The 24,539-nt window shown below is 37.7% G+C and overlaps 1 protein-coding gene across 2 annotated transcripts in view; it reads left to right on the plus strand.

Moving 5' to 3' along the window:
* Positions 1 to 24,539, plus strand: part of CHN1 (chimerin 1) — a 200,560-nt gene that overhangs the window by 51,596 nt on the left and 124,425 nt on the right. Inside the window, exons 3-5 of one of the 2 annotated variants that reach the window (XM_061434899.1) lie at positions 3,765 to 3,820; positions 19,443 to 19,474; positions 21,842 to 21,955. In XM_061434899.1, coding sequence (XP_061290883.1) covers positions 3,765 to 3,820; positions 19,443 to 19,474; positions 21,842 to 21,955 — 202 coding nt within the window. The remainder of the gene's footprint in view (positions 1 to 3,764; positions 3,821 to 19,442; positions 19,475 to 21,841; positions 21,956 to 24,539) is intronic. The other variant, XM_061434907.1, reaches the window with a different exon arrangement.

The raw sequence follows: 24,539 nt of genomic DNA on the forward strand, positions 1-24,539 counted from the left end.
TCCAGTGACACCCAGGGCTGATCTCCTTTAGAATGGACTGGTTGGATCTCCTTGCAGTCCAAGGGACGCTCAAGAGTTTTCTCCAACACCACAGTTCAAAAGCATCAGTTCTTCGGTGCTCAGCTTTCTTCACAGTCCAACTCTCACATCCATACATGACCACTGGAAAAACCATAGCCTTGACTAGACGGACCTTTGTAGGCATGTAATGTCTCTGCTTTTGAATATGCTATCTAAGTTGGTCATAACTTTTCTTCTAAGGAGGAAGCATCTTTTAATTTCATGGCTGCAGTTATGATCTGCAGTGATTTTGGAGCCCAAAAAAATAAAGTCTGACACTGTTTTCACTGTTTCCCCATCTATTTCTCATGAAGTAAGTGATTGGACCAGATGCCATGATCTTCGTTTTCTGAATGTTGAGCTTTAAGCCAACTTTTTCACTCTCCACTTTCACCTTCATCAAGAGTCTTTTTAGTTCCTCTTCACTTTCTGCCATAAGGGTGGTGTCATCTGCATATCTGAGGTTATTGATATTTCCCCCGGCAGTCTTGATTCCAGCTTGTGTTTCTTCCAGCCCAGTGTTTCTCATGATGTACTCTGCATATAAGTTAAATAAGCAGGGTGACAATATACTGCCTTGATGTAGTCCTTTTACTATTTGAAGCCAGTCTGTTGTTCCATGTCAAGTTCTAACTGTTGCTTCCTAACCTGATACAGGTTTCTCAAGAGGCAGGTCTGAATTAATTAATCTTTATTAATTACAGTTTATGATTTTTTATGATCCTTTTGATGAACATTCCCTGAATTCATGTTATATTCAGTTTATCCAATATTCAAAGATCCTCCCTTTATATGTATTTTTATTAAAGATGAGTCATAGAGCTAGATTAACCCTTGGTACCAAGCCAATAGGGGAGGTGTTTGTCTAAAAATTACTCTTCTCAATCAAACAGAACTATACCCTTTGAAACTCTGATGGAAGCAAAGAGTAAAATTCTTGTGAGGTTATCACTCTTTTTCATACTGGCTTATCTTAACATTTGCTTACTGAAAAGGTAAATGCATCACTGATGATAACAGATGCTACAATATTTTTGTGCTTTTACTCAAAATCAACACTTTACTTTCTCTAATAACTTGTAATGTCCTCCTTGGGCACTACTCAGTTCTCATAATTGAGTTTCCATAGGTGACCCTACTTTCTAAACCATTTTCTTGACAAAGGAAAACTACTGCTCAAAACAGAAATGTGAACTGAATTTTCACGTCTTAGTTACAAACAGGGAGAAATGGACCTGAAGAATGGCCCTTTTTGCAAATTATGTTTTTGTCCTCTTGGGAGGATGGAGATTTACAATTATCGCTGGGCTTCACACATGTCTCCAGTGGTAAAGAACCTGCCTGCCATTGTGGGAAACCCAGGAGATGCAGGTTCCATCCCTGGGTTGGGAAGATCCCCTGGAGGAGGGCATGGCACCCCACCCCAGTATTCTTGCCTGAAGAATCCCATGGACAGAGGAGCCTATGGTCCATAGGGTCGCAAAGTTGGACACGATTGAAGTGACGCAACACGTACCCACTGGTGATGTACACATGCTCTCGCTAAGTGGGCCACACAAATTTATTGTCACTGCTTTCTCTCTTCCCTTCCCATCTCAGAATTATTCCCTTCATATCATCTCTTTAATCCATAAAAAACATACTCAGGGGAATATTTTTAAAAAACCAACTTTCACAGTAAAATATGGTTATCTAAACTATTTTAATATATTTTGTCTCTTAGGGATTTTTGCAACAAGGAGAATAAGGCAAAGGAATACATTTCTATCAGTAGATGTCAAACGTTATTAACTGAGGAAGTGTTTTGTTTATTTTTTGATTCTTAACAGTAAAGCTCCATCTTCTTAGCACTTTTTAAATCATAGCATTACCGTGTTGTTATGTTTTGGTGATGACCTGAAGATGCATTGTGATAATCAAATATTTATTGTAAAGAATCTTCTGTATTAGTATCAGTCACCTACATATAAAAATAGCTAATCTTTATTATTTTCATATGCTGGGGACTGTTTTAAGTCTTTCACATATAGTATTTAATCTTTTTAGTAATCTGTAAAGTAGAAACTATTGTTATCCGCATTTTCTTTTCTTTTTTTTTTTTTTGTTATCCGCATTTTCAAATGATGAAAGCTGATGCTCAGTATGCAGGGTTAGTGGCAGAGCACCAGCATTCAAATTCCAGGTGGTCTGGTTCAGCAGTTCAGATTTGCAATTTCAGTACTTTGTTGCCTTTACATAGCCCTACAGAACAGTGGTGTGTGTGTGTGTATGTTCTTAGTATATTTACTGTATGTATACACACACAGGCTCCTCTGGTGGCTCTGATGGTAAAGAATCCACATGCAGTGCAGGGTTGGGAAGATCTGGGTTGGGAAGATCCCCTGGAGAAGGGAAAGGCTATCCACTCCAGTATTCTGGCCTAGAGAATCCCATGAACTGTATATAATCCATGGGGTTGCAAATAGTCCATGGGTCGCAAAGAGTCGGAAATGACTGAGCGGCTTTCACTTTCATATACACACATATGCATAGTCTAACTGTATATATTTAAATATGTCTCTGCACTATATGTGAATATCATCAGAGGCAGAGTCTATATAATATGTCCACTTGAAATGTGAGCCTTGTATTATTTGACAATCCCAGATGCTGTCCCAGATATTACATTGACCAAATGTCTATGTATATAAATACACTATTAAATTCAGTTATATGTTGATTATATGTGTAGAAATAGAAAACAGACTTTCTCCAAGAGATACACTTAGACCTACATAAACACACTTTCTCTGATAACCATACATTCTTTTGATTTTTTTCTTTGTTTCAAGTCAAAAAGCCTGAAGTGAGGCTTAGAGGACGTGTGTGTATGTGCTCAGTCGTGTCTGACTCATTGCAACCCCATGGACTACAGCCGGTCAGGTTCCTCTATCCATGGGATTATCCTGGCAAGAACACGAGTGGGTTGCCTTTCCTTCTCCAGGGGATCTTCCTGACCCACAGATTGAACCTGCAGCTCCTGCATTGGCAGGCAGATTCTTTACCATTGAGACACCTGGGAAGCCCTTAGAAGGTCATGGTATTGATAAAGTTTTTCATGAGTCCATTTTCAGATGTCCAGAAAATTATCCTCTGGCTAGCTATTTGGTGTTTGAATTCTCTCTTGCTGCATTTACCTTAGTTAAATAAGTGGTGGTAACTTTGGCTTAGAAACTGTTTCTAGGAGAGATTATCTTTGAAGATACATGTTCACAAGATAACTGGGGGGGGGTGGGGAGAACAGTGTATGTGTTACATCTAGCCTATAAATCCTAATTTTAGTTTCAAGTTTGACACTTAATAATGTGCTGTTAAAATACACAAATATTATTTGTTTATAACAGAGACATTCTTTATGTAATATGTCCATAAAAATTGAGGAAAATAAATGACCAGATTATGGAGAACAGAGCCAAATATCCAGTATTGAGTTGTTGTAATACTCTGTGGCTTATAATTTTTTTATTTGTTTGCTTCTGGGCTTTCACTAAATATACTTTGGCTTACTTTCTTTATTTTTTTCATAACAAAATTTAATTTAATAGCAAATAGGACTGTACCACAGTTTTCTTATGAAAGTTAAAAAGCAGGCAGGGTTTGATTCCTAATATATTCAGATGTTCTGCATAAGGGAAACTGACATCTTTTATTTTCTAACTTCCCAGTATATCAACTGCAACAAGAAGCCCCTCATCCTCGGAGAATTACCTGTACTAATGAGGTGGGTGCAATAAAACCATTATGAAATGTCTCTCAATCATTTGTTTCCCAAACTTTGAACTTTTTCAGTGGTGTGGTTGTTTGTGGGATTAACTGTTAATGCTACTTAACATCATAAAATTGTAACTTGAATGCATTTTTCTTAACATTCTTCTCACTTTTTAATAGGCTGTTTGAAACAGGATAGAATAAGACAATATAGCTTTAAGTGATGTTAGTATTCTTTTCAGTGAATTTATACATTCTTCCATTTCTTATTGTTTTATTCTTTACTTCTTAAAACAAAGTTTGAAGGCATCATTGTAACATTATGGAAGTAATTTTTCCATCAATAGAAGATTTAAATCATGATTTTAAAAAGCAAAAGTCATAGACAGTTCACCAAAAGAGATACATATATATGACATGATAATATATGAAAAGATGTTCAACTTCATTAATAAGAGAAATGCAAATTAAAATATACAGTGAAAATTTTCACTTTTCAGATTGGCTAACGTCCAGCAGCTGAGAATATACTCTTAGTTGGTAAACCTGTGAGGAAATAGGCACTCATATGTTGCTGATGGGAATGTGAAATGCTACAACTTTATATGGTAGTTTTGTAATGTCTGACATCTACATTTATCATTTGACCTAGCAGTCCAAGTTCTACTCTAACTCTGATGAATTGCCTGTACAAATATGAAATAGCGTATACTCAAAAGTTTTTCACTGTAGGATTATTTGTAATGGCAGAATGTTGAAAAAAATCTAAATGTTCCTAGGCAACTGATTGAATAAATTATAATACTAAAAAGAATAAGGAAGAATTCTATGAGCTGATATGAATTATGTCCACATACAGAATGTATATGTAGTAATTATGGTCCCTATTTAGTAATAAAGAAGGGAAAATAAGAGAGAAATCTTTTGCAAAAGAGAAACACAGGAAGGTTAACCCAGGTAATAGTGAAATAGTTTTCCATAAGGAGTGGGTGAGGAGCAGTGTAGAGGGGATAAGGGTGGAAGTAAGACTTCTCTGAGGGTGTGTTACTTCTGAACTATGCAAGTGTCTCACATATTTAAATAACCAAATTAAATAAAAAGGATTAAAAATACTCTAAAATTGAATACAAATAGAAACAAGTGAATATAACAAATCCATAACGTTATATCAGCCCTTTGCTGACAAAGGTCCGTATAGTCAAAGCTACGGTTTTTCCAGTAGTCATGTATGGATGTGAGAGTTGGACTGTAAGGAAGGCTGAGTGCTGAAGAATTGGTGCCTTCCAACAGTGGTGTTGAAGAAGACTCTTGAGAGTCCCTTGGACTGCAAGGAGATCAAACCAGTCAGTCCTAAAGGAAAGCAATCCTGAATATTCACTGGAAGGACTGATACTGAAACTGAAGCCCCAGTACTTTGGCCAACCGATGTGAAGCATCAGCTCATTGGAAAAGACCCCGATGCTGGAACAGATTGAAGGCAGGAGAAGAGGACGACAGAGGATGAGATGGTTGGGTGGCATCACCGACTCGATGGACATGGGTTTGAGCAAGCTCCAGGAAATAGTGAAGGACAGGAAAGCCTGGCATGCTACAGTCCATGGGGTTGCGGGGTCACACTACTGAGCGACTGAATGACAGCAAATCATCCAAATTAAGTAGCTTTTAAACATATTGTTTTGGCTATACAGATGTAGAAGGAAGTATTCTAAGATCTGAAACATATGAAAAGATCTTTTAGCTATAGTTAGTTTGTTATTGGTACTTGTTCAGAAATTCTGCAGTTATTGTAACATAGGATAGAGCAAAGGAGTAATTATATTGGATTTTGGGGAACCAAAGTTTTAGGAGATACAAATATGGAATGGAAGGAAAATGACAAATACACTGTGGAATTGAATTTGAATTGGAGGTATCAATATGACCTCATAGATTTTTTAAAATGTATTTTCCATCTCAGTTCATGGAAAGGTCTTAGAAGAAATGTCCCAGTAAGAATGAATAAAACCAGTGCTCAGATTTTAGTTTCCAAGTACTATTTCCTACTAAAAGGAGTCAGTGCTCCTTAGAGAAATTTCCTGATTCTAGAATATAGGGGTGGGAGGTCTGGGAGCATCTTATGTCAGAAAGCAGGTGGATGAGGATGTGTCAAAAATACATAGGATCCCATTTGAAGAGTTCCTACAAGCAAAATGTGGGACAATTTGACATCAGAAAGAATCATAGTAATGAATTACAACGCATTGAATGAAAAGAGAATTTGTAAGTCTATAATGTTACTTAAAGAAAAACCTTCCCCAATACAAAGAGGAAAACAAAGGGGAGAAGATTGTTCTTTCTAGTAGACTAGTAGCTAAAAATGCAGAAAGAATGGTAATGATTTTTTCACTAATAATTGAGTCAAGCAGGGATTTATCATTGGACATTAAAACATTGAATAAAAAGTTATATGTGAATAGAATAATCACATGGTCTTGATTATATTTCTAGTCTAGTTCACTCTCCCCAAATTCCAGACTATATACCCAGCGTCTGTTCTACCTCCTCCTCCAGTTATCTAGTGGGCATCCCAAATATAACACATCCAACAGAGAACTGACCTTTATCCTCCTTCCCAAACCTGCTTTACCAGAGCCTTGCACATCTCAGTTACTGGCAGTTCCTTACTTACAGTTGAACCAATCCAAACCATGCATCATCCTTGATTGCTTTTTATTTTTTCCTCTTTCATCTCCCCACAATTATTCCATCAGGAAGTCCTATTGGGTCTGTCTTCAGAATAAGTCCAGAACATGTCTAGAATTCTACCACTTCTTACTATCTCCATAGCTACCATTCAAGTATGTACTTTGGAAACTGCTAGATTCCCACCCAAATCCATTCTTTCTCTGGAAATAAGGTTACTCTAAATTTCATCAGCTTTTTTTTTTTTTTTCAATAGTCCTGTCCATGTGACAATTTTCTCTTGTGGAATAGAAGTAAAGGTTAATGTTGGGTCCATTAAAACTTTCCACCCAAGTCCTTCTGAATTATTTTTACCTTCTGCTTGGATTCAGATAAAAACTAGGAACTCTGGACAAGGAGATGGTGGAGCTACAAGATGGAAGATATCTGGATGTAGGACAGTTGTGTTCTTGACCTGAATACTTACCTAGAAATTATATACAGGGCATACTTAGTTTTTGCTTCCTTGATAACTCAGTTGGTAAAGAATCCGCCTGCAGTGCAGGAGACCCCAGTTCGATCCCTGGGTCAGGAAGATCCGCTGGAGAAGGGATAGGCTACCCACTCCAGTATTCTTAGGCTTCCCTTGTGGCTAAGCTGGTAATCCGCCTGCTATGCGGGAGACCTGGGTTCAATCCCTGAGTTGGGAAGATCCCCTGGAGAAGGGAATGGCTACCCACCCCAGTATTCTGCCTGGAGAATTCCATGGACTAAACAGTCCATGGGATCGCAGAGAGTCGGACACAACTGAGCGACTTTCGCTTTCATACTTAGTTTTGTTGTGCTTTGCAGATAATACATTAACAAATTGAAGGTTTGTGGTAACCCTGCATTTCACACAAGTCTGTCAGAGCCATTTTTCCATTAGCATTTGCTCACTTTGTGTCTCTGTGTCACATTTTGAGAATTCCCACAATATTTCAAATTTTGCATTGTTGACATTTTGTTCTGGTGATCTGTGATCAGTCTTACTACTGTAATTGTTTTGGGGCACTGTTAACCACATCCACATAAGATGGCAGAATTAATAAATGTGGGTTTTCTGACTGCTCCATCGACTGGCCATTCCCCCCGTCTCTCTCCTTCTCCTCAGGCCTCCCTATTCCCTGAGACAGAACAATATTGAAATTAGGCCAATTGATAGTCCTTGCAATAGCTTCTTAAGTGTTTATGTGAAAGAAAGAATTGCACATCTCTCACTGAATCAGAAGCTAGGCATGATTAAGCTTAGTAGGGAAGGCTGAGATAGACCAAAAAGCTAGGCCTCTTGTGCTAAACAGTTAGCCAGGTTGTGAATGCAAAGGAAAAGTTCCTGAAAAGTGCCACTCCAGTGAACACACAGATAATAAGAAAGTGAAATAGTTAATAGCTGATGTGGAGAGAGTTTCCATGGTCTGGATAGAAGATCAAACCAACCACCACATTCCCTTAAGCCAAAGCCTGATCCAGAGCCAAGTCCTAACTCTCTTCAATTCTATGAAGACTGAGAGAGGTGAGGAAACTGCAGAAGAAAAGTCCGAAGCTAGCAAAGATTGGATCCTGAGGTTTAAGCAAAGAAGCCATCTTGTAACATCAGAGTGCAAGTACAAGTGCTGATACACAAGCTATAGCAAGTATCCAGAAGATCTTGCTAAGATAATTAACAAAGGTCGTTACACAAAACTACAGATTTTCAGTGTGAATAAAATTGGAATTCGTATCTTTACATGGGAAGAATAGTCATCTAGGTCTTTCATGGCTCGAGAGGAGAAGTCAATGCTTGGCTTCAGAGGACAGGGTTAGGGGTCTTGTTAGGTCTCTAATGCAGATGGTCACTTTTGAGTTGAAGCCAGTGCTCATTTACCATTCTGAAAATCCTAGGGCCCTGAAGAGTTATGCTAAATCTACTCTGCCTGTGCTCTATAAATGGAACAAAAAAACTTGGATGACAGCTCATCTGTTTACAATGTAGTTTACTATTTTAAGCCCACTGTTGAGACCTACTGCTCAGAAAAAGCTATTCCTTTCAAAATATTGCTGCTCATTGGCAATGCACCTGATCACCCAAGGACTCTGATGGAGATACATGAGATTAATGTTTTTTTCATGTCTGTGGGCTTCCCTGGAAGCTCAGGTGGTAAAGAGTCTGCCTGCAAGGTAGGAGATGTGAGTTTGATCCCTGGTTTGGGAAGACCCCCTGGAGAAGGAAATGGCAACCCACCCCACTACTCTTGCCTGGAGAATCCCATGGACAGAGGAGCTTGGCACTGGGCTACAGTCGATGGGTTCGCAAAGAGTCGGACACAACTGAGCAACTGACACTTCCGCTTTTAATGCAGCATCCATCCTGCAGCTTGGATTGGGAGTAATTTTGACTTCTAGGTCTTTATTATTTAAGAAATGTGTTTTATATCTGTAGATGGATCTGAGCAAAGCCAATGAAAACTTTCTGGAATGGAATCACCTTTTTCTAGATGCCATGAAGAAAATTCATGATTCACAGGAAGAGGTCAAAATATCAACATTAACAGGAGTTTGGAAGAAGTTGATTTCAATCCTCATGGATGCCTTTGAGGGGTTCTTGACTTCAGTGGAGGGAGTAACTGCAGATGTGGTAGAAATATCAAGAGAACTAAGATTAGAAGTGAAGCCTGAAGATGTGACTGAATTGCTGCAATCTCATGTAAAACTTCAATAGATGAGGACTTACTTCTTATGGATGAGCAAAGAAAGGGATTTCTTGAGGTGGAGTCAAGTGCTGGGGAATGTGCTGTGAAGATTGTCGAAATGACAAGAAAGGTTTTAGAATATTACATAAACTTAGTTGATAAAGCAGAATTTGAGAGGATTGGCTCCCTTTGAAAGTTTTACTCTGGGTAAAATACTACCAAATAGTATTTGCATGCTGCAGGGAAATTGTTCATGAAAAGAAGAGTCCATGGGTGAGGCAGACATCATTGTCTTTTTTTAAGAAATGGCCGCAGCTTCCCAACCTTCAGCAGCCACCACTCTTAATCAGTCAGCAGCCATCAACATTAGATAAGACCTTGCACCAGATTATGACTCACTGAAGGCTCAGGTGATGGTTAACATTTTTTAGCAATAGAATATTTTAAAATAAAGATATGTATATTATTTTTTAGTTGTAATGCTATTACACAGTAGCATGCATGCAAATATTAACTTACATGCACTGGGAAACCAAATAATTTGTGAGACTCACTTTATTGCAATATTTGCATTATTGTGGTGGTCTGGAACCAAACCTACAATATCTCTGAGGTCTGCCTATGTTAGCAAGAAATAGACTTCTATATATTGAAATCAATTTGTCATACTAAATTATTCTACCCTCTTATTGTGTAACAGAAATGATTCTTAACTGATCTTTCCCCTCCTGGTCTGAATTCTCATCATAGGATGTTCTTTTTGAAACTACAGTCAGATCATGTCACTCTTCTCTGAACTGTGCATCGGTTGCCTGTTTCAGAGTAAAAGCCAAGTCTTACCATGACTTATAAGGCCCTGTATAATCACCACATCTGCTTTGTTTTGCTGTGCTCGTCTGCTGTTTCTCTGTCACTCATTTTCTCTCCTGTCCTGCTTTGGCCACACCAACCTTCATGGTATTCCTCAAATGCTCTTGAGCTCTTACTAGAAGTTTTCTCTATCCACATGGCTAATTTTTTCATATCCTTCAAGTCTCCTCATCTCAGTGAGGCCCATCCTGACCATTGTGTTTAAAATTATACTTTATCACCCCCAGCATTTCCAGTCCTCACCGATCTTTGTGTCCATAACACTTCTCAATCTGTAACATATTGTGTAATTTCGTTGCCTATTATGTTTATTGCTCTCTTCCTTTTCTTGAATATAAGCTCCGTGAAAGTAGAGAGATTACTCTATTTTGTTTACTAGTATTTCCCAGGTGCCTTGAACATTGCTCGACACAGAAGTATAGGTGCTTAATAAAGACCTGTTAAGTAAACGAACGGGAGGCACAGAGCACATGTTTAACATTTCTTCTGTTTCAGAGGACATGCTCTGCTAGGTGAGAGTGTGAGTTTGGTACAGGAGTGGGAGGAAAGCAGTTTAACTGAAATCATACTCTTCAGTTCTGATTACCTCTGTGCTGACACAGCCTATAGCTTAACTTCTGACTCTATAAAAAAATATTATCATGCTCATATGTCTCTTGGGTATTATGATGATCCCTTATTTAACACTTATATTATATTCTGTATCTGGAAAGCATTTTTTGAATGTTCAGTAATAGTATTGAGTTATTAAACCAACTATTTAAAAATCAACCTATCCATTCAAAAACCTGCTTTCACCTTATTTTAATGTCATCTTTATGCTTCTGTGTAAAAAAATTAATGATGCCTTGATGTAGAAGTACATTTAAAAAGGGATCACATCCACAATTCCAGAAAAATGCCTTTACTGTTGAACTGTTAACGTAAACAGATTGATAGTTTCCACCTCTTTAGCCCTACTACTAGAAGTTACTTGAATCTAAGGTGGGAAAATAGTGGGAAAAGAAGTTTATTTTTACAAATTTACCTATTCACCTTTCTAATATAGTCTACTAATAAAAAAATAACTAATATCAAGAAGCTGAATACCTGGCTTTCAGCAAGTCCCTATATAGTAATTGCAGAGCTTTAAAAAGTATAAATATTCTTTATTGAATTTGTAAAATCCAACAGCACATAGAGAGCTATCCTGCTTGGCATGCTGAAGGTTAGTGTTTTCTTGGAAAAAGTATAAAACACAATGGAAAGCATCCTGTATTCTTAATACTTCAAATTTTGATCTAAATATTGTGATTGAGTACCATCCACCCCGACCTGTGCTAACTGAACATGGATCAACCAGAATCAGATAACTAAAATTACTGTTGTTGATAAAATCATTAATGTCCTGAAATTGCTATTATAAATATCATCATTAATGTACAAATTAGGTTGTTTATCCAAGGCAAGATGAGCCATGGACTACCACCAAGAGAATCATAACCTGAGACATCTCGACTCCGGAAACTGGGATTAAGAGACATCACAAGACCATGATTAATCCTAGCCACTTTCTCCTATTTGAAAAAACGTGCTAACTCAAAGACCAAGTGGGAATCTGAGGCTTGTCTCCTATTCCCTTGCTAGGAGCCCTGACATATACCCTAACTTTACTGTAAACACCTACTGTCAGGGTTTAGCTTTCTACACTGTAGGCATACAAGCCCTTGCTCAGTTACAATACCACCAAGAATGTTACAGAATTGAGGAGGAAGGTAGGAGCCCAGAAGTTTATTTTACTATTCAGTTCATTCACTCAGTTGTGTCTGACTCTTTGCGACCCCATGAACTGCAGCGCGCCAGGCCTCCCTGTCCATCACTAACCCCAGAGTTCACCCAAACTCATGTCCTTTAAGTCGGTGATGCCATCCAACCACCTCATCCTCTGTCGTCCCTTTCTCCTCCTGCCCTCAATCTTTCCCGGCATCAGGGTCTTTTCAAATGAGTCAGCTCTTCGCATCAAGTATTGGAGTTTCAGCTTTAGCATCAGTCCTTCCAATGAACACCCCGGACTGATCTCCTTTAGGATGCACTGGTTTGATCTCCTTGCAGTCCAAGGGACTCTCAAGAGTCTTCTCCAACACCACAGTTCAAAAGCATCAATTCTTCTGTGCTCAGCTTTCTTTATAGTCCAACTCTCACATCCATACATGACTACTGGAGAAACCATAGCCTTGACTAGATGGACCTTTGTGGACAAAGTAATGTCTCTGTTTTTGAATATGCTGTCTAGGTTGGTCATAACTTTCCTTCCAAGGAGTAAGCATCTTTTAATTTCATGGCTACAGTCACCATCTGCAGTGATTTTGGAGCCCAAAAAAAATAGTCAGCCACGGTTTCCACTGTTTCCCCATCTGTTTGCCATGAAGTGATGGGACTGGATGCCATGATCTTAGTTTTCTGAATGTTGAGCTTTAAGCCAACTTTTCCACTCTCCTCTTTCACTTTCATCAAAAGGCTCTTTACTACTTCTTCACCTTCTGCTATAAGAGTGGTGTCATCTGCATATCTGAGGTTATTGATATTTCTCCCAGCAATCTTGATTCCAGCTTGTGCTTCCTCCAGCCCAGCATTTCTCATGATGTACTCTACATATAAGTTAAATAAGCAGGGTGACAATATACAGCCTTGACATACTCCTTTTCCTATTTGGATTTTACTATTAATGGAGGGTAAATGTTAGACAGCCTTTGTAAATTCCATGACACTTCTTGATCTTGTTTTCTTGGTCACCTTTTCCCTACATGTCATTTGTTAATATGTAGTTCTTTGACAGGTACCCACTCCTTCACTGTGCTGGCACTGCTTTTTCTTGTGGTTTTTATTTATTTATTTTTTTGGTTTGTTGAAGTCTGTTATCCACATTATTGGCTTCCCTGGTGGCATAGTAGTAAAGAGTTCACCTGCCAATGCAGGAGACATGGGTTTGATCCCTGGGTCAGAAAGATCCCCTGGAGAAGGAAATGGCAACCCACTCTAGTATTCTTGCCTGGGAAATCCCATGGACAGAGGAGCCTGGTGAGCTACAGTCCAAGGGGGTGGCAAAAGAGTTGGACACAGCTTAGCGACAAAACAACAATAATATTGTCCATGTTGATTTTTTTTGTGGTGTAAAATGCATGAGAAGAAACAATAATTTTGAAAATGTAGTGGAAAATGTGTTCTTCACTGGAAAACTGTGTTGTCTACATGCTGCACATCCTTACAGAGTATCTGATTTTAGTCTTCATTGTCTTTGAGCTGTTTTAAATTAGCTCCTCCTCCTCTTCCTAGTCTTCCTTTTCCTCTTTCTCCTCCTTCTCCTCCTCCTCCCTTTCCTCTTCCTCCCCTTTAATCCTCTCCTCATTCTCTGTCCTCCTCCCCTGCACTTTTACATAGGAAGTAAAAATAGATCCAAAGCTCGATTTGAGTATTTACTGACTTATAAGTCTTTAATTCAATATCTACCATTGTGGGAAGCAAGCACCAAGTGCAGCTTTTTTCCTCCCTCTTCCCTCTTTCATGCCTCCAGATAACTGAGCCATTTTGAAAAACAGTACAAAATAAAATTTTGACAGTTGAAAGCATTTTTATTTTTGTATATAGGCTTTATGTACATCCTCTAGGTTGCTGCTGCTGCTGCTGCTAAGTCGCTTCAGTCGTGTCCAACTCTATGTGACCCCAGAGACGGCAGCCCTCCAGGCTCCCCTGTTCCTGGTTGCTACCTGAAAAATTAATAATATTTGGCCAAGGTCATATTCCTTAACATTTCATGTATTTATACCCTTTCAGAAAGCATCCTATAGAATTCCAGACTAAGTTTAAAGAGGCTGCCTCTATGTACCATTGTTCAAATATAAACAAAAGGAAAGTATTGATGTCTGACTAGGTCAGTAGCACTGTTAGGAAGGAACAGCACTGAACATTTTGGAAGTGTTCTGTTTTAGTTCATTATTCTAGTGGTTTTGTCTTCAGAATTATATATTTTTTTAAATTGAATTTAAATTAGAAAAAACATTTTTTTAGAACTACTGTTTTGAACTATGGCCATGAATAGGGTTTCATTAAAGAAGTAATCCAAAACATGAATCTATATTATTGTGGGAGAGGAAGGGAGAGGATTAACAATTATTATGTATATATATATATTTTAATTTCTGCTGTTTTTAGTTTTTCTTTGGAGAGCAAAATACTTCTATATGAAATAAGTCCTTTTTATTTTTGTGGAAAATAAAATATAAGAATTAAGACTTTAGTTTGGAAGAGTGTGGTTTGATGAATTTGATTAAAATGTTTTATGTATGAAGAAAGTAGGTCATTACTTACAAAGTTCTACAATAAATGTTAATTTGATGGATTCCATTGACATTTAAAATATTGTAGAATGGCATCTGTTTAGCTATCAAATTCTTATATTATGCACTTTATGTTATATTCAATAATGGTAGATTAAGTTTTCTTTCTGTGGTGGAAGGACATACAACATTTATGCAGACCAAGCTACAAAACCTTTTATGAGCACCTTTTATTTTTAGTTAGGAATTTTTTGTTCTCCTCATTTCTCATTTTATCTACCCACTATATGCTATCATAAAAAAAAATGTTACCTACTAAATACAGAAAATTAGAGAAAGCAAAGCATATAATTCAGCACAAGTGCTAATTTAAAATCACGTCTTAGCCACATTGACTTCAACCAGTTCTTGTCTGAAAAAAGGTCCTTGACTATTATTATGAACTTCAAAAACTTAGAAATAAGCATACAAATGTTTATATACACACAAACATTTTTATATTGCATATAACATTTAAATTCCCAGTTTGATCTACTTGCAAGTAAACTAGTTTTAGGATTATATATAATCATTTGTACGATTTCATTTGAATCCATTTCAAATTGATTGTAAGGTGGTTATATTACCAACTAATCCTTTAATTTGATTATCAGGGTAATGCTATAGTGTCTGTGAGTTTGAAAAGACTATCCCAAGTCACTGCTTAAATAATGATACCTTAGACATCCCCTAAACATGTAGGGGAGGAAAAACCTCTATCCTCTTAAATTCAGTGTCTGGGCCTACAAATTAAACTTAACAAAAGAGAGATTAACAGAAAAGATTTATTTCATATGCACTTAGGTGAGGAGGGGCTCAAAGCAGGTAAATGAAAACCCTAAGAGGCAGTTACACCCAAGGGCTTATATGCTATTTTAACAAGGAATATTCAAGTGTGTAAAAGAGACAAAGGAATCAGGAGTCTGGGCTTCCGAGAGAGGTGGAAAGTTGTGGGAAGGTGATTAGGAACTGTACAGTAAGTAAGGGCTACTTAGTAAGGGTTAATTATGCAGATTCAAGTCATCTTGGGTGATCATTGTCTCTGAAGTTAGGTTCTTCTGCTCCTGTTTCAGGAGAAGATGCCTTTACAAAGGGAAGTTAAATCTATGCCCTAGTTTTAGACAGAGATGGGGAGGGCAGGTGTCTCTTGCTGTGTTTGCTCTTTCTTAATTCCCTTCAGCTCAAAATAATCCTTATGCTAAAGTGGCATGATCTGATCCTCTTCACTACCTAAATAAGAGAAAAAAAGAATTAGTTTGTATTTAAGTTTTATTTGACAGTTCCATTATAAAAATGCAAAGAAGATGTAAATTGGTGTGTGAATATTGTTTTGAACTTACTGTTTAGGTAATCAGTGTTTACCTAAAACATTGACAGTTCCATTATAAAAATGCAAAGAAGATGTAAATTGGTGTGTGAATATTGTTTTGAACTTACTATTAGGTAATCAATGTTTACCTAATTTCTTTTAATTCAAGATGTTTTGGGTAAAGGAAAAAAATTATTCAGCAATATAAGGCCAAAATTAATTGTCTTATGAAGATGGTTGCTTAGGCAATCAGTGGAAGCATATAGTAAGTAGACCAATGCAGAACTATCAAATAAGTAATCACTATTTGTATTTGTCTTGGGTTGTAACTCTGTTACTGAACCAAACTTGCCTCCACACTTGCAACATAGCTAAGTCAATTTACTGACACTGGGTTTGGCGAAGGAAAGTACAATACCTATTGCCTAGCTAAGCAGAGAATGGGCAGCTCCTGATGAAAAGAACCGAACTCTTCAATGGCTTTCATGGAAGGCTTTTTTAAGGCAACATTGGGCTGAGGGCTGCAGGGGAAATGACTTTGTTCTCATTGGTTGATGGTGAGGTCATGGGGTGGTGTTTAAGAATCCTAGTCGTTAACTCTCGGTCAGCACATAGTCACTGGCCTCTGCCTGGTATGGGCCTTAGTTCCTGCAGAGTAACTCAAAAATACATGTCAGATTGTTGTGTATATCCCTTGAGGGGGAACTTGGGTGCTTTTATTGCTGAGCTACTGTTTCTTGACTGCTTTTGTTTCTACTACTTGAGAAACTGCTTGATTCTTCCCTGATTAGTACCTACTTGAGTTTCCTGTTTGGAACTCAGGAAAGGCCTAGGAGACTAAAACCTTTTTTTACATACAATAAATAGGGGACAAGGAGAGGCTGTTGTACCTGGGAGGGCCCTGCAGTAAATATGGCAAGTTTGCTGAACACAGAGTCCTGCTCAGTTTCAGTGCCACTGACTGCCACACCATTTGGGGCCAGCAGTTCCTTAGTCTTCACTACTACTTGTACTTGTCCCAGATTTTCATTAATGAGTAGAGTATATTCAAGACCTTTCCTCTGTTTTTACCTCGGTCACATATGTCTAATAAGGTAATTTATCTTTAGCCACCTACAAAGATACCACAATTTGAGGGAAATGCCAAATTAGAATGGGGGACCCATTCTAATGTGTCTGAGACTCCACTATTAGTTTGTACAAAAGTTGTTCTTGATTTCTGGTTTTTTATGGTGATATTCTTTGTTAAAAGATTATTTTACAGGCAGTCCTAAGGTCCTATTTTGCCTTTCCCAGGGGCCTCTCAGTTTAATTATCTCTCAGCTTCCTCAAGGTATCATTTGAATTTGGTATATATTTTTCCAGATCTCTCTCTATGCTGTAGATATATATTATTGCATGCACAAGTGATTTTCCTAAATGGTACCATACTGTATCACTATTACAGCTTATGTTTGTATTCAGTTATTTATCTTGGTGACCTCTTCATGTTAGTTCCTTTAGAGCTACATTATTCCTTCAAGCCATGCATATCATTTATACTGTAAAGCAGTTTAGTTATTCCTCTGTTGGTGTATATTTATTTCCATTTTTAAAATGACTGTGAACTGTGCTTCATTCTTATACATATCTTCATATATACATTTGCAAGTGTTCCTCTATAGTCAAGTACCAGGGATTTACATATTTTTAATTTGAATAAACACTGCACAGTTGTTCTGGAAAACATTTCATCATATAATACTATAGAACCTTAAATTAGTTATTTAAGACCTAAAGATTAAATTTTTCTCTCAAAAGCAAAGGTTTGCTCTTAAACAAAAATAGTTTTGTGGCCCTGCTCTTCCTCTGTAGCTGTGGGGACCAGCTGGCATATTTTTAGCACACTGAGGTTTATGAGCAGAGAAATTATGCAACAAGACCAAATCAGGTGGAATTTACTTTTGAGAATTTGAATGACTTGACTACAATTTCAACAGACAACAGAAGACTCCTAAAGGGTAAAGTGTTACATAAATACAATTTTCAGTAAATGGTAACATTGTGTCTCTCCTACAGAAATGAAGATGAACATGTGTTTAAAATGTATTTTCTCATAGAAGAAAACCAGGCAAATGTTAATAATCAGTTCTAAAGGAAAAGTCAAAATAGCATATATTTATAGAGATTCAAGGAATGTTGAGATAAATTGCACTTAAAGACAAAGCCTGTTTTTCCCCTGAGGAGGGCTAAGGAAGAAGTCAATTAAACCACTGCCACACAGGAAGAGTGTATGTGTGTGTGTATCAGTTACCTGCATTTTAGAGAATTCAAAAATAGCTCAAAGACAATGATCTGGGCTAGATAAGCCAGCAGCATATGCTAGAGATCATACATTTCATTGAACTGCAAAATTTATTTCTCAAATATGAATAAATACCTCAAGCTTGCTGAAAACAGTACCAGACCTTGATGACCCATGGGTAGGTCGCCTAAACTTGGTGGTCAGGCTCTGTGTGGAGGTGAAGGGAGATAGTCCCCAAAAGGATAGACTGAGATGCTTTGGGAAACTGCCATATTTAATTTAGATGAATCAGTGTCAAATAGACAAAGGGTTTGGGCCCTTCTTGCTACTTCAGAGTACGAATCCCAGTTTCACCTTGGGTTCTACCAGGTCACCTTGATCAAGTTCCCTAAGCATGCTGAGTCTCAGTTTTCTTCAGCAGCGTAATGAGAATGATAATACTATCTTATGAGGATGAAGTAGAATACTTTATCTCATTGTGAGCATTAAATAATTCAGAAATGTAATTATAACACCTAGCATGAACTCAGTGAATGTAGTGCACGGTGCCTACAATGGACCACTGCGATAAGCTACCCCCTTGTTCCACTTCTGTCAAGACCCAGTTTAAGTGTCATCTCAGAGCAGTCTCCTGATCGCCCAACCTAAACACCTCATCAGTCCCCCCTTTGCTGTTACTCATTCTCCTTTTCATTATAGCACTTATTACTGCTTCCGATTCTCTTGTTCGTTTTGTTTCTTCAAACCTCCTTATTGTCTGTCTCTCATCATCAGAATGTAAATCTCAAGAGTAACGACTGGTTTGTCATATTACAGTTATGATGATGCCTACCAGTTATTTGCCACTAAATAAATGTCTCTTGAATGAACAGGTCTAATATTCTAAGTCTACCTCAGGAAAATTCCTTAGAATCTATTCTACTGGACCTTTCTTTAGATACAATGAGCACACAGACCAGGAAAAGCTCTTGGAGAGGTAGACTGTGGTGAAGGAAGAGCTGAAGGGGCAAACAAAGGGGCAAGATTATATGGAGATGTTAACAGAATGGGGAATATGGTGCAACAGGAAGGGAGTGGATGGGAGAGAAAGCCACAGTCTGTTCTGACACAACCATGGCATTAAGGTTTTGGATGTTTTATTTTACTTTTTGAATAAAGCGATGTAAATTTTTTTTTTCAGATTGATAAAGTCCTAGAAATGAAAGATAATTTAGTCTAACTGTTTTTACAAGCACAATTTTATAGATAAGAAAAAGGCCTGGGAGATGAAGTGACCAGTCCAAATGAAAGAGTTGATCTGCTGACAGCATTGGGACTGCAGGCTCTGATTTTTCTAATCTTATTCTAATTCTTTCTCTTAATATATGCTTTAGTTTGTCACGTGTTCAAAATGTTGAGTTGTATTCTGAACATTTCCATTTCATAAATATCCTTCTTCTCTTTCCCAATAGGTAGAAAATAGACCAAAGTATTACGGAAGAGAGTAAGTATGGATTATCAGAAAACATTTTATAGATTGGAATATGTAAGAGAAACAGGTAAATGGATACTTTTAGTAAAAAATAAAACCAGGAGGAGAGAAGTGTTGAAGTTTGATTGAGTTAAATTATTTTTCTGACTATAAATGTAATTATAGTTGGTGAAAATATAGAACATAAAGATAAGTATTGCGAAAAATAACTGAGGAAAAATGTGCACACAATGCTAACATATAGATGCAAGCCATGTAGAGTAAATAAATAATACTAGATGTGTATGAGGGAATGTATATATTTGTATGTATGCATATATTAAACATATAGATACATATACACATATATGTAAAGATATGGGTGGTTTATTCTACATTTATACTTTTATTTTCCAATTTTCTATAAGTCATTTTCTGCCTAGAAATAACTAATGTTAAAAAGTTGAAGTATTATCTTCTGAAGATCTATTTTCTTAATGGTTTTTCCAAATTGAGTTATTATACATAGAATTTTTGTAGCCTGATTTAATATTAATAATGAGCATTTTTCTATTTTATGAAAAAATGTAACGATTTTTAAAGTCCTTGATTCTTCTAATTATTAAAAAAAAATAGAAATATAGCCCTTTGGGGAAGAGAACAAAAATCACCTATAATCCTATCATTCCCCAAATTCATTTATCTTTCAGATAAACAGTAATGTCTAAAACAAGTATTTTTGTCTAAAGCTCTGTTTACATTTTCAGGACTCTTGTAAGTAAAACCTGGGCGCTTATGAGTTGTGGGGAGCCAGTGGTGTTCTTTACGTTATACTATAGTCATTTCTATGCTTTTGGCTGGTAGGCTGAATTTAAACTATAGTATTAAAGGTAATACTATAAGAAATATCTTAGCGCATAAAGGTTTTACTGGGAGGGAAATTTTGGGTCAACTGGTACGAATAGTTTTAAGAGTCTTTAAATACCATCATCAAGTTTTGTCCCCAAATTAGTTTCCTTGAATGAGATTTCCTTTTAAATTAATTGCGCCTTTAAAAGCAAGGAGATATTAAATTCTCTCAATTAACTGATGTCATGTAAACTTAAAATGGAGAAGGAAATGGCAGCCCACTCCAGTGTTCTTGCCTGGAGAATCCCAGGGACAGAGGAGCCTGCTGTCTGTGGGGTAGGCTGCTGTCTACGGGGTCGTACAGGGTCGGACACGACTGAAGCGATTTAGCAGTAGCAAACTTAAAATTTATCAATCTGATAATCTAATATATGTGTTATTACCAGGGATAGGCTACCATCTTCTTGTTCCAAAAGAATCAGAGTGGATCTGGTTCTGAACGATTGAGGAAATTTATGGAGATAAGAAATACCAGGAGCCATCATTAAACATTGTTATTCTAATTGTCATGTTGTCTAAAACATGTTCTAATTGAGCATAGTTACACGAGCTACTTTAAGACTTAAATTGAGAAAGACCAACTTGAACTCTCATAAAGTTCTTAAATTATTATTATACCATTTCAGGGCCTTTTCAATGTATCATTCCAAATTCAAGGGACTGTTGGGGTTTTTTGTACCTTTAAAAGCTATAGTCTCACTTGAGCATTTGCTTAATTCAATTTTCTTTGAGTTAATAAAAGGATATAATATATGTGTAGGTTCTTTGTAAATTGTGCATCACCATACGAATACAAGGTGATTTTATATTTTTAATACTAATGGTTAGTTACATTGATGTTTCTAAATTTTCCAGTGTTTTATGTCAGAATGTTATAGGTGAACCTACCATGTTTTATATAAGGAATGTGTTATTTGTGTTTATTCTTACTCCTTTTTTTCTGTTAATCAAAAATAGTGTTTTAGCAGGGAGTGAAAGCAAGTGTTACAGTTGTTGGCTCTTGGCTTGAGTATGCACTGATGCAGATTATGCACATTATTGGGCAATCATGCCAATTAAGGGCAACCCAGGGTCCTGGAAAATTGCCAACCATAGACTCTGAGCCAAAAGTTTGAAGCAATGCCACTGGTGTGAAGAAAGGAAGTAGGACACATTTCTGTGTATTTTTTTAGCATGTCCATATGGTCAGGCAACTACATAAGAAGGGAATTGTCCTCTTGAGAGAGGTGGTTGATCTTCCCGGAGATGGAAGTGAATTTTGTCTCCGTGATTGTTAAATGGATTGGAGAGCTACTTCGGTGCTGTTCTTGTCACTACAGAGAAGCCGGCCCAGGGCCAGGCCCTGGGAAACACAAGCACAGTTAAACCCAACTGCTCCCCTCCGATTATATGGCAGTACTTTGTCCAGAAAACTACAGGAGAAGGTGGGAGGTTTTGTTTTATCAAAAAAGGTGGAAAGCTTGCAGTTTCTGAATTGACTTTGTTTCTTAGGTTTCACGGCATGATCTCCCGAGAAGCTGCAGACCAGCTCTTGAGTGTAGCTGAGGGGAGCTACCTCATTCGGGAGAGCCAGCGTCAGCCAGGAACCTACACTTTGGCTTTAAGGTTGGTCGTGGACCTGTAATTATAACTGTGCCTCGTTCAAAACCCTCTTAATAGAGGGCTTTAAATTTTGAAAGCATCCAGCATGTAATTGAATTGGTTCTTGTTTTCTTGGGACCTAATTACCATTTTAATAGCTTTGAGACTCTTAAAAATTCCTCATGAATGGTAGCACTCAGTAATTAAGAACTTTTAAGGCATTTTTATTGTAGCTGCTTCCTTATATTTCATCTTACCCGTTCCCTCCCATCTGTCCTGCTGTGTCAGCGCCCATCTATTTTTTGAATAAGGAAAGGAACTAAAGAGAAAAGATCTTTGTAACTTCTAAAATTAAAGCCAATGTCATTTCTCTTAAATTGGGTTTTGGTTCAGGCAGCTTTCTTTGGGAACTCCTGGCTCTTTCCTACCTATTGAACTTGGCCTGGCATTTTGTCTGTTCTTCGCTTACAGCACAGTGGCCAGAAACAAATATATCCATTAACCCTGCAGTAATAACAGAACAATAATGCAATAGCATGCTTACCTGTTGGGCCTGCCTCCTGCCAGGCCTCTAACCTCATTTAATCTTCCTAACAGTTCTAGGATGTATGTACAATTACTGTCTCCACTTTATAAATAAGGAAACAGAGGACCTAGAGGTTGAGGAGCTTGGCCAAGGTCATACACTTAAAAATTCACGTAGCTGGGATTTGAACCTAGGCAGTTGGGTTTCAGGGAGAAGGCAATGGCATCCCACTCCAGTACTCTTGCCTGGAAAATCCCATGGACGGAGGAGCCTGGTAGGCTGCAGTCCATGGGGTCACTAAGAGTCGGACACGACTGAGTGACTTCACTTTCACTCTACACTTTCATGCATTGGAGAAGGAAATGGCAACTCACTCCAGTGTTCTTGCCTTGAGAATCCCAGGGACAGGGGAGCCTGATGGGGCTGCCGTCTGTGGAGTCGCACAGAGTTGGACACGACTGAAGCGACTTAGCAGCAGCAGCAGCACTTGGGTTTCAGAGTCTATGCTCTTAATCGCTCCACATTGTTGCCTCTCCAGAGGCTTAGAATAATTATCAATTGTCTTTGTTCACTCCTTTGTTTGTTCATGTGTGCATTCACTTATACGTTGCTTGGAAAAGATTTAAAAGTAGAAACTTCATTTAAAAAAGAAGTCAAAGAAATAGCATTTCTCTTGGTAACCACAGAGAGACGATAGAAAGATGATAATGTAGCTTAGGACTCTGGTATGATCGTGTTTAACTCCTCCAATCACTTATGCTTGGTAAGTGAGCAGGGACTGCTCTTACTCCCAGCCACCAGATTTATTATTCATCTTTCTGGCAAAAGAATGATATAATACAGTATTTCTTCATGCTGAATTTGGAATCAATGGCATACTTGGAGAACAGAGGTTGTTAATAGGAATTCATGAAAATTTGCTCTTTATGGAAAATTATAAAATGTAAATCCCTCTTCAATTAATTAATTATATATTTTCCAGGTTTAACTTGTGACATAGAGGGGAGAAACATCTGGGCTGGGAACCCAAATACCTATTCCTGTTGCCACTAAATAAACTAAAAGATTGATCTGGGGCAGATCACCTATATTCTTGAAGCCACCATCTTCATCTTTCTACTCTTACCATTTTATAATTCTAGGATTCTGTGACATCATGTATCCAAATAGATAGTCGTCTGAGTGCCTGGGGCAGATAAGCCTCTAACTACAGGCTCATGGGCCAAACGAAGGAAGAAGGAGGTGGGGTGAGAGGAAAGAAAGAAGTCTGTATACTCTTCCTTTTCCATTTGTTGCCATCTCCCCACCTTCTGAGATCCCGTAGCAAGTTCGAGAGCTAGAATTGGAATTCAGTTTTGCCACACTGCAAAGTTCAGATACTTTCCATTATACCACGTTGCCTCTCATAATGTGGTCATAATGCTGATTTTACTGAATGACTCCCCTGGGGTGAAGCAGCACCCCAGTCTTCCCAGCTCCTCCTCGTTCCTGCCCTCTCACCCTCGCTACTGCTACTCGAGACTTTATTTGTAATCACTCACTGTTCACTCTGGCCCAGAAATCCTAGAATTGGATTGAGGAATAGATCAACATGAGTTTGATGTATAGGCCTTGGGCAACATGCAGCTTTCCTTTTGTTTTGGAACAATCATCATAAAGTTTTTACATGGCAAAGAGATAGTAAAAGGGGTTGTAGTGGAGGTGGGCAATTTGTGAATATGCTTTGTGAGCAATTTAAATGCTGAAATATGATTCTCTTAGTTTTGAACTAGATGTATGGCACGGAAGATAAACAGAATGTGAAATAGTTGTATTGATTTATCTATTAATCTTATCTGATACTCCCCATTTCAACTAATGATTCTCCCAACTAACAGTTTGTTTTAACACCATGTGTGATCCACTGAAGTAGGGGGGCAGTTTGAATTTATAGCCATCAGTGTTCATTATGTTGTTGTCATTGTTCATCATGTGTTTTCTGTATTAAACAGGCCCTAAAATTAGGAATAAGTTGTTGAACTCAAGTTGTTCCGTAGGCACCTCAACCTCAGTATGTCCAAAACCAAGCTCATCAGTTTTCCT

Source organism: Bos javanicus, chromosome 2 (genome assembly GCF_032452875.1).
Source record: "Bos javanicus breed banteng chromosome 2, ARS-OSU_banteng_1.0, whole genome shotgun sequence".
In the NCBI taxonomy this organism is placed as follows: domain Eukaryota; kingdom Metazoa; phylum Chordata; class Mammalia; order Artiodactyla; family Bovidae; genus Bos; species Bos javanicus.